General features: G+C 45.3%; 1 protein-coding gene across 1 annotated transcript in view; it reads right to left on the bottom strand.

Moving 5' to 3' along the window:
• Nucleotides 1–682: 682 nt before the first annotated feature.
• Nucleotides 683–10,560, bottom strand: part of PINX1 (PIN2 (TERF1) interacting telomerase inhibitor 1) — a 70,825-nt gene continuing 60,947 nt past the window's right edge. The window contains exon 7 of the mRNA XM_054998475.1: nt 683–2,701. Coding sequence (XP_054854450.1) covers nt 2,120–2,701 — 582 coding nt within the window. The 3' untranslated portion in view covers nt 683–2,119. The remainder of the gene's footprint in view (nt 2,702–10,560) is intronic.

The raw sequence follows: 10,560 nt of genomic DNA, 5'->3' as shown, positions 1-10,560 counted from the left end.
CAGGGATCCACTGTTTCACCTGGAGTAATTTATTGCTGGCACTCAGATGTGCCATGCTTTTTTGAAGTGTACATACAAAATTAGAGGATGTAGATTTCACACATTACAATCATCCCCTTCCCATCTAATCTACACCATCTATGTGGGGCTCTGCTGTAGACAGCTGATGGCTCAGTGGTATGTCACCAAATGAAGCATGATAGCAGGGCTATTGCTGATGCTACTGCAGTTGCCAATGACATTTGTACGTTGCCTTGTAAAAGCAACTTGAGAAGTTCATTAAATCAATACATTTTATAAATAAAGGTAGGGGATTGTAAACCTGACCTTTAGGAAATGAAACATACAGACATCAAAACAGGCGCTGTTATTTTCCTAGGTATTTAGAACAATTTCTATAGGCCAGCAGAACTGAACACAGTATTAATAAACAATCCATATCAATGTATTGTCGAAGGCTTTCACAGCCGGAGAACGATGGTTGTTGTGGGTTTTCCGGGCTGTATTGCCGTGGTCTTGGCATTGTAGTTCCTGACATTTCGCCAGCAGCTGTGGCTGGCATCTTCAGAGATGTAGCACCAAAAGACAGAGATCTCACAGTGTGACACTGTGACACTGAGAGATCTCTGTCTTTTGGTGCTACACCTCTGAAGATGCCAGCCACAGCTGCTGGCGAAACGTCAGGAACTACAATGCCAAGACCACGGCAATACAGCCCGGAAAACCCACAACAACAATCCATATCAATTTCCTCATTTTTCTGTTTAACATGTGATCATTGGACCCTCTACAGGCCGCTTGGTTTTTATTATTCAGTTCAGTTAATTTTTCCCTCTCCAATCCCAAACTGTTGGGATGGCTTGTTGGAGGAATATCAATGCAAGCAGTTCAAGCAATTCAAGGTCTCAGCACCACAAAAAAAACAAGGCCAGGCAAAAATGTTCACATGTAGGTAGCAAAGAGGATTCTTATTTTATTCGGAGGGGCACATAAGTAATTCAAATACAGAAAACATAGTAAGGGATACCTGATGCAAGGGCCCTTGACGTGCATCGTAACCACCTGAAAGCAGAACCTTGCTGGCTCCAGCTTTCTGTGAAGTACAGTGGTCGTGTGCCATTGAAGCATGAGATATTTGAATGAAATTACAGTGTTCCTCAATATGGCTCTGGTGCGAAAGCCTGGCTCTAGCATCTTTCTCTAAAAAAAATCATGCTAAACAGTATACTTCAAACCATATACTCATAAGATAGGCTTTGTTTTCCAGATGAGATGGGAGAATTTGTGAAATGGTACCAAAGATATACCAGACAGCCAAATGCCTGATAAAGGAGTGATCAAGGGCAGTTTCTCAAGATTACCAAATATTGGGAGTTTCAGGTATTTTAAACAGGACTGGCTGCAAGAGAATGCCCCCCCCCCACAAATACCATTCCATGCCTCCCCCAGCTGGAAATAGCAAGCTACAACTGGCTGGGGAAGCATTTTGCCTGGCCTGCAACACGTGAGATGAGAGCAAGCAAGAATCTCTTTTCCCTTTTCTCAATGGCAACTGCACAAAGACTTCAAGAAGTGGAATTTTGGAATAAAAAACTGAATTCTATCTAGAGTGTAGCTATTAATAAGGGCAGACTGGGATGTTAAAACCAGCCCTGGAAAAAGCCAAGCCAAACGGCTCCCTCCAGTGCTGGCAGCTCTGCAGGGTCTCTTGTCTCGGCCTCCTCCTGGCTGTCAGTGGCCCACCAAGACCTTCCTGGTAAGGTAAAGGCCCAGAATCCATCCTAGGGTATTATGGGAGCAGGGATTAAAGAAGGGATCCTGAGCTAAACTGGAAAACTTCATTAACAGAAACTGTTTTGAACAAAATGGAACGCTGCTTCTAACATCCGCATCACTTCCCCAATATTGCTTTTCTTCAAGTTACAATAACGGATCTGGAACTGCAATGATGAGAAAGTGCAAAGAATCAACGGCTGCCTTAAAAGCAGTTCCAACACTACTTTGGAAAGTTCATCAAGAGAGTCTTGCATGAATCAAGATGCGTTTGGATACCTGGCTAATGTGTTGGCACAACCAAAAGAAAATCCAACTAGTAGTGTCCAAAGTCTCCAGAGCTGTGTCAACTGGAGTGTTTCTTCTTCTTCTTTCTCTTGGTGTTCTCTTCAACATTCTCACCTACATCTCTATTTAGCTTTTTGTGCTTTTTCTTGTTCTTCTTCTTTGGTTTTGGTACTTCAGAGTCACTGTTTTCCACACTGGATGTTCCAGTGAAACACAATCCATTCTCTTGTTGGGATTCATTGGCAGTAAGACTGGCCCCAACACCCAGGAGCTTAGATTTCTTCTTCGATTTCTCTCTGTCCAGCTCACCCACTTCTTCTCCACCCGAGTCAAGCATCCTGGGACTTTTCAGCTTTGGTTTTTCCTGGCCGCCCTTATTCTCAGGCTCCAAATGCTTGTGGCTCTTTTTCTTCTTCTTCGATTGAGATCCCAAATGCTCCCACTCCTCAGCCACCACTGGAGGCGGATCAGGTGACACGTCAGCCCCTTTGTGGGCTCTCTTCAGTTTTGCCATGCGCTTAGCAAAATACTCCTGCACTGTAAGGGCACTAGTCACAGTATTGCTGGTGTCTACTGGCTCAGGTGGGTCATTTCCCACTTTTGGGTCCTCCTCTAGAGAGTTGGCATCAACAGCATCAGCCTGTGAAGTAAAAAGAAAAGACGGTTGGAAATCAGATCAGTTAACTGATCATAAAACATTTCTAAAAGGCTTTAATATCCCAGGACAGATTTCTACAGTTGATTCCTGCTCTGATTCTTAAAACTAGTAAGATAGGACCTTTACCAGTCCTTTATGGCAGCTTTGCAGAGACTCATCCAACATTAAATCAGCAAGCAAACCCATAAGCATTTCTGGTGTACTCCGTTAACAGTTAGAAGAGGGAAATATTCCATATGGGTTATATCTCAAGAATTAGGTGGCAGAAGATGATTCTCGTCTCTCTACTGCATTTATACACAATGTAAAACCAAGGTTTTTAAAAAACAAAATGCACCTTCTGAATATATTATTAGCAGGGCTTTTTTTCAGTCAGAACACAGTGGAACGGAGTTCTGGCATCTCTTGAAAGTAATCGCATGTCTGGTAGCCCCGCCCCCTGATCCCATTTCCTCCCTGCACTGCTTTCAAAGCTGGCAGCTTTTTTCAGCTGACAGGAGGGGGATTCCCTCCCATCAGCTGAAAAATGGCTGGTGTTTGAAAGCAACACTTTTCTTGCTGTTTGCAAATGGCAAGAAAAGTGCTGCTTTAAGGAGCATACCGAAGCATTTAAATACCCGAATCCCAAAGCGGCTTGCCATTTGCCGCTTGAGAGTTCCACCACATCTTTTCCCAGAAAAAAAGCCCCAATAGGTACATGATTGCAGGTACATTAGATACAGCCAATTTTGTAATGTGCAAACGGATTCTCAGCCAGAGTGTCTGGGTTCAGGAAAACTTTTATTCCTGGTTTCAGGAATAAGGCAAAAGGACAGCTGAACTCTTTCCTGTCTGGGCCATTTCTCCAATTACAAAGGCTCCCCTGCTAGCAGGCTACTTAAAAACATGGGTGGGAGGGAGAAAATACCCTCAGGTTACTAATCCCTGAGATTCTCAACTGTTAAATGTAGGGATGTCACCTGATTTTAAAAAATCATAGGAGTATTAAATTTATTAAATCTACGTAAGTTGGCATGTAAATAGAAGTAGTTTTGAAGTAAAAACATTTCCTTGTTGATGCAACAAACATCCTCTTAGAAAAGGTGTGCCCTCCAGTATGAGAGATAATCTCTTGCAAGATGGTGCCTGCCACCCACAGATTTTTTTACCTCTCTATAAAAAATTGCCAACTTTAAAAATGCTTAGATAACTGGAACAGCAGGATTTGAGTCCAGTAGCACCTTAGAGATCCACACGCTTTTCAGGGTACAATCTTTTGAGAGTCAGAGCTCCCTTTGAGCTTTGACTCTTATACCCTGAAAATTTTGTTGGTCTTTAAAGTGCCACTGTGGACCAACACAGCTACCTACCTGAAACTTAGCTAACTGGAACTATTTTTAAAGAATCAAATTAACTAAAAACTCTGAATGAGAAGCAGCCTTGGTTCAATGGCATTTATTTATATATTAGTTTAATACCCCACCCTTCTTCCACAAAGAAGAGGTCATGCACATAGGAGTCATCTCATTTAAGCTGCTCTGCCACACTATCTCTGGGATTGATCTCACAGAGTTTTATATTGCAAAATGCAACAAAGATTGTACAGCACCTTGCATGTTATGTGGAATATGAATTATTAGCAGCAGAAAGTTAAAAAAAACACAACAGTAATTCTTTGTGTTGCTTAATAACCAAAAAAATTAAATATTACTGGGTATTTCTTTCAGGTTGACTTAAGTTTAATAGAGCCAGTAGTCAGTGTCAGACTAGGATTTGGGAGACCCAGGTTTGAATCCCCCACTCTGCCATGGAAGCTTGCCGAGTGACCCTGGGCTGGTCACATACTGTCAGCCTAACCTACCTTACAGAGTTGTTGTGAGGACAAAATGGAGAAGGGGAGAATAATGTGAGCTGCCTTAGGTCTCCAGTGGGGAGAAATGTGGGGAGTCAATGAAGTAAATTAAGAAATAAATAAAACAGCAGGAACCCAAATCTGGAAATCTGTATGATACGGAGCCAGTGATTTCCAAACTTCAGATAGCTGTGGAATATCTTTTTCTGTGCTGAAATGACTTGACTCCAAAAGGAGTTAATGTGTAGCCCTCTTTTTAGGAGTAACAAGGAGAAGCCCACCGATTGGGCTTCTGCATGAATTGCTGTTCTGAGTTAGCCTCCTGATTGGATGGAGTCCAGCTTGGTACAGAGGCTCATACAAAACTCAACGCAATCTTCCTTGGAGGTGGGAGGAAATTCGGCTGCATCTCTGCTGTGGGAGAGACTGCTTGCTTGCAACACGTCTGAGGCAGGGGTGGGGCTGAATTACCTACTCCCAGTGTTGGCTGATCACCAATACAGGCAAAGCTAGAGGAATAAATCACACAGAGATGCTAAAGGCAGCCTCTTTTGAGTTGGAACTTAGAGCTGAAAGGCGCTTTAATCAAGTTGTCACACTGCACAGTTCGGCATGACTGAATTAGGCCCAAATGTTAGTGGGGGAGAATATATGGGATAACATGATCAGCAGTGCAGTGAGGAGGCAGCCTCCTGGCAAACAAGCATGCCAAGGACCGAGTCCAATGGAACCAAAGTAACTTTGCACTCAAGAGTTTTGAGCAGCACTTGAAAACCTCTGAGTCTGTTTTCCCTGGGAAGGCATTTCTTTTTTAAAGGTAAAAGAAAAACTAGGGCCCGACAATTCCACTACATGCCTCTGAATCCAAGCGGAGGAAGAGTGACATGGGCATTCCCCATCCCCATCTATGGATGAATACGAGTGGATCTTAGATGTTCCCACAAAGAGCTGTGGAAGGGGCACTAATAATTGATACTTGGACACACACGCATGCACACACACACATCTGGAAATTTTGAAGCCGGGGGGCGGGGGGAATTTTGGAAAAACTGAAATATGCAATATTTATTTTCTTATTAAATTAAACTTATTTTACTTCTTTAAGAACGTAAGGCCCTGACCCTGGCAGCTCAAAATAGCCCAACCTTGTCAGATCTTAGAAGCTAAGCAGGGTCGGCCCAGGTTAGTACGTGGATGAGAAACGGCCAAGGAAGGCTAGGGTTGCTACACAGGGGCAGGCAATGGAAATCCACCTCAATGCCTCTTGCTTTGAAAACCTCTTGCTGGGTTGCCTGAGTTGGCTATGACTTGACAGCACCTCCCACCACCAAGAATACATGGCAGCCAAACGCCTTGCAAGACAGATGCCTGGCCTATCATGAGAGGCCGTTTCTGCTTGTGGCAGTTGCTGCATAAGTGACTGCTCAGCTTCCCACCCCTGCACCCGAAGGAAGGGGGAGGCAAATATACACAGGAATTATCTCGTTCTTTAGCTTGTTTTCTATAAAAAGCTTCATATTACACAGTTTTTGAAAGCATTCTGAATGAACAAAACAGGGGTGTGCACCCCCAAAAGATTCGAGTTTCCGGCTTTGGGTTTTTCGAAGCGGGAAAAAAATCCGGAATTACCAGAATCCTGAAGCAGCAAGCCGCTTTGGGATTCTGGTATTAAGCTCGCTTTGGTATGCTTTGTAAAGATTTGGGGCATAATGAAGTGTGGGGGAGCAAATCCCGCCCCCAACTTACCTGGCCAGCAGGGAGAGAGGAGGCCGATCAGCTGGCCAGTGGGGAAGGCTGGAGCCAGCTCCTCTGCTGCCTGCACCATCTTTTCCACCAGTGCAGCAGCCAGCTGGGTGGTGGGGAAGGCCAGAGCCAGGGGCTGCAGGGCCCAAGCCTCCTCCTCTGCCAGTGCAGCAGCTAGCAGAGTGGCGGGGAAGACCAGAGCTGGCTCCTGCGGGACCCGCGCCGCCTCCACTGCCGCCGCAGCAGCCAGCAGGGTGGCAGGGAAGTACAGAGCCGGTTCCTGTGGGGCCCATGCCGCCTCCTCTGCCACTGCAGTGGCCAGCTGGGTGACAGGGAAGGCTGGAGCAGCTGGCAGGGTGGCGGGGAAGACCAGAGCTGGCTCCTGCGGGGCCTGCACTGCCTCCACCGCCGCAGCAGCAGCCAGCTGGGTGGTGGGGAAGGCCGAAGCCAGCTCCTGAGGGGCCTGCGCTGCCTCCTCCGTGGCTGCAGCTGCCAGCAGGGCAGCAGGGAAGGCTGGAGCCACCTCCTCTGGGGCCCGCGCAACCTCCCCTGCAGCCATAGCTGCCAGCTGGCAGCAGGGAAGGCCAGAGCCGGCTCCTGCGGAGCCTGTGCCGCTTCCTCTTCCTCCGCAGCGGCCAGCTGAGCAGTGAAGGCCAGAGCTGGGTCCTTCGGGGCCCACGGTGTCTCCTCCGCTGCCGCAGCAGCCAGGTGGATGGCGGGGAAGGCTATAGCTGGCTCCTGCAGGGCCTGCGCTGCCTCGTCCGTGGCTGCAGCGGCCAGCAGGGCAGTGGAGAAGGCCCAGATCAGCTGCTTGGCGGGGATCTTCCCACCAAACAGCTGATCTGCAGGTTTAAATGCCCTTTTCTGTTCTGCTTTGCAGCGGCACAGAAAGGGGCATTTAAACACCTGCCGGCTGGATCAGCTGCTTGGCGGGGATCTCCCCAGCCAAGCAGCTGATCCCGTGGTTTAAATGCCCCTTTCTGTGCTGCGGCAAAGTAGCATGGAAAGGGGCATTTAAACCTCTTGACCCGAAGCTTCTTGAAGCAATATGAATTGCTTTGGGAAGCTTTGGTTACAGGGTTTCCAAATCAGGCCCAGCATGCTGGGCCTGATTAAGAAATCCCTAATCATTGTGAACCGGGTCTGATTTGGCTACTTTACCCAAATCCAAAACCCGAATCACACACCCCTAGAACAAAACTTTGTTTTAAGAAGCATTTCATTCTTTCACGAAAAGAAAAATATTTCGTAAGAGGATTTCCCCCAGTGTTTTTCCCAAATGTCCAATTGTCCCAGAACTTCACATCTCTAGTTGTAAAGGGGACAGAGGTTGGACTCAATGCCCAGTGGCCCTTACATTGTGCACACATGGGGGAAAGAGTACATTGACAGGGGGAAAGAGTACATTTTATACTCCCGTCTGTCTCCTGAGAGTAGAAATTCTATGACCCCCTCCCTTCCCAGATTGATGGGTATATGAGCTAGCAAGATGGATAAAAATATTTTTTTTTGTATTAAAAGAATTTTTTAAATTTAAATCAGAAGTTAATAATTTAAATCAGATTTTTTTGATAAAATGCTTTTGGAGGATAAGCCTAACTAGAGATAGTTTTTAATTAACATACATTTTCGCTCAAAATATCATATAATGGAATAGGGATTATTAATTTTAGATTTAAAGTATGAAACAATATATTTGTGTAATGTTTAAGAAAAGTTTGGTATACGAGTTTCAGTAATTCATGGATTAGCAGCCCAATTTTATGCTGTATCTGAGGCTTCTACAAAGCTATGCTAATATTTTCTATCTACCCAACAGGACGTAATTTTACAGTTCTGAAACTGTGGGTTTGTATCTTCGTTTTCTGATAGAGCTATAACACAAAGTCAACCACTATGTTAAAATTTGTACCTTCTAAAAATGAAACCTGTATCTGTTTCTGAGTTATGGATATGTACTGAGGTTATAAGAACCTTCAAGGATGGATTCCTATTCAGAAAACCGCAATTCAGTCAAGTCTTCCTGGCTAGTGATTTAAATCATGACTTAAATCATTTGGAGTCCGCCTGTGGGCTAGAGCCATTTCAGCATTGGAAACCACTCTTTGGAACCTCTTGACCAACTCACTTTATTGTTCTCTTTTTGACCTTCATTAAGTAAGCTAGATGTCCCTGGCTCCTGTTACCAGAGTCCAAGGTGGGGCTGGGAGTTCTCCTGGAATTATAATAGATCTCCAAACTTCAGAGGGTAGAAATGGCAGCTTTGGAGGGGGACTCTGTGGCATGCTACCCCTGCTGAGCAACCTCACCCCCCAAAATCTCCAGGAATTTCCCAAGTCAGAGTTGGCAAGCCTAACTGCTACTGCTACTGCCTTCTCCCTGCAGGTGAGTTGTACAGCTATGGGAATGATCCAGTCCATGTTAAGTGCTTTTAAACTCCATTCACAGCTCTCAGTGAAAAAGTAAGGGAAGCCCTTGGTTAGCTCTCTCCTACTGAAACCAATTGGTTTTAAGAGTGCTAAAATCCAGCCAAATGGTATGCATTTTGTATTGATGTTACCTTTTAATGATGTTTAATATGGTATTTTCTGGCTCTGAGCTAGTCTGTCAGTATACTGCAAACAAAGGAGACCTTTAGGGTGCACATTTTGGATTGTGGTATACAGATAAGGAAGATGGTGACGGTAGAGAAAGACATTTTGGCCCATCTTTGTATGCTTGTGCTTCCAACCTCAGAATGACTGACGCCACATTTGACACAATGATGAATTCCTTCTCCCCCTTACTGCCACCAATTACTTCAGCAACCAAGGCCTGCTCCACCACAGATAAGCTGTCTTTACAAACTTTTTTTTTTGTTAACTACCTATGTGAATTCCTCCATCTACAAGGTAATGGCTGTAATTGAGTGTGGCTGAAGGAGGCATGGAGAGAGAAAATTAAACAGAAGTATACCAGGCTTTAATTACTCCCCAACCAACTGGAGACACATACAAACTCTGTCTCTGCCCTAAATGGTGAAGTTCAGAGAAACCCATGATGCCTGAAAGCAGGAACGCCAGCCAGAAACTCTGGTATCGATAGGAATTTTAATAACCATGGGCTGCTGAACAAGGAGCCAGCGGGGCATGGAGACAGGTAAAAGCCGTGTCAGGCCCAAATCAAAACTCACATATTCAATTCTGGGGAGCTTGGAGAGAAGCATTAATCATTCGGCAAATACAGGCAGATGCCAGGAACACTCCCACCTCCTGGCATGACAGACCTCTTCGGGAAGTCATGGAAAAGAGGAAGAAGTGAGGACAGCCATTTTGAAGAAGGCTCCCAACGCAGCAACCCACAGAAGCATCTTGCTTTCAAATCAGCTGCCAGGGCCAGTGAAATGGGTGTGGGAAATACTACTGTGCTCTTGCTGCCAAAGTGTGATCAAAGAGGAGGAACCCCCCCCCCCAAGTCCTTTGTGGTGACCACTGGAAGCAGGGTCAATACTATAGATGTTTGGCTGCTGAATCACCAGCAAGTGCCCCCTGATGTCAGTGCCCCATGTCCGCAGCGGCAACCCATCTCAAATGCTACCTCTCAATGCCCACTGGGCAGGACGTGGGCCTTGCTCAGTGGCAGCAGCAGCAGCAGCGGAGAGCTGCATCCATCCCTAGTGGCCAAACAATTTTCTGGCCCGCTCGACTGGCAACTCAGATTTATTTAAGACATGTATACCCTTGTAGTCATCGAGGCTGGCTTCTGAGATGGTTTACAAACAAATGTTAAAAACCAGAATACAGTAGAACAGATTTTTAAAAAATCAATATGACAACAAATGAGCTAGAAACAACTATAAAAACATGGGCCAGAATAAAATGGATTTTTGAAAAACCATTATTTAACATTCAATAAAGCTCAGAAGGAAGAGATTAAATCTGTTAACTTAAACTGGAAGGCCAGCATGGTGTAGTGGCTAGAGTGCCAGACTACGGTCTGGGAAACTCAAGTCTGAACCCTACTGGGTGAATTTCAGGCCAGTCAAACTCTTAGTCTGACCTACCTCAAAGGGTTGTTAAGGATAAAATAGAGGGCAGCAATGTTGGAAGCTACTCTGAAGCCTCACTAAGGGGGAAGACAGGTATAATCATCTAAATAAATAAAATAAACGCTCAGAAGAACAAAAATGTTTTCACCGGGCACTGAAAACCAACAGGTTTGGTATTAAGAGAAGCACTGTGGGTAGAGCATGTTCCCATAGCACCAAGAGTGCGCTAGGTGCAGGAGA

The sequence above is a fragment of the Eublepharis macularius genome, chromosome 1, assembly GCF_028583425.1.
Source record: "Eublepharis macularius isolate TG4126 chromosome 1, MPM_Emac_v1.0, whole genome shotgun sequence".
NCBI classification, from domain to species: domain Eukaryota; kingdom Metazoa; phylum Chordata; class Lepidosauria; order Squamata; family Eublepharidae; genus Eublepharis; species Eublepharis macularius.
This window is presented reverse-complemented; position numbering and strand designations above follow the sequence as displayed.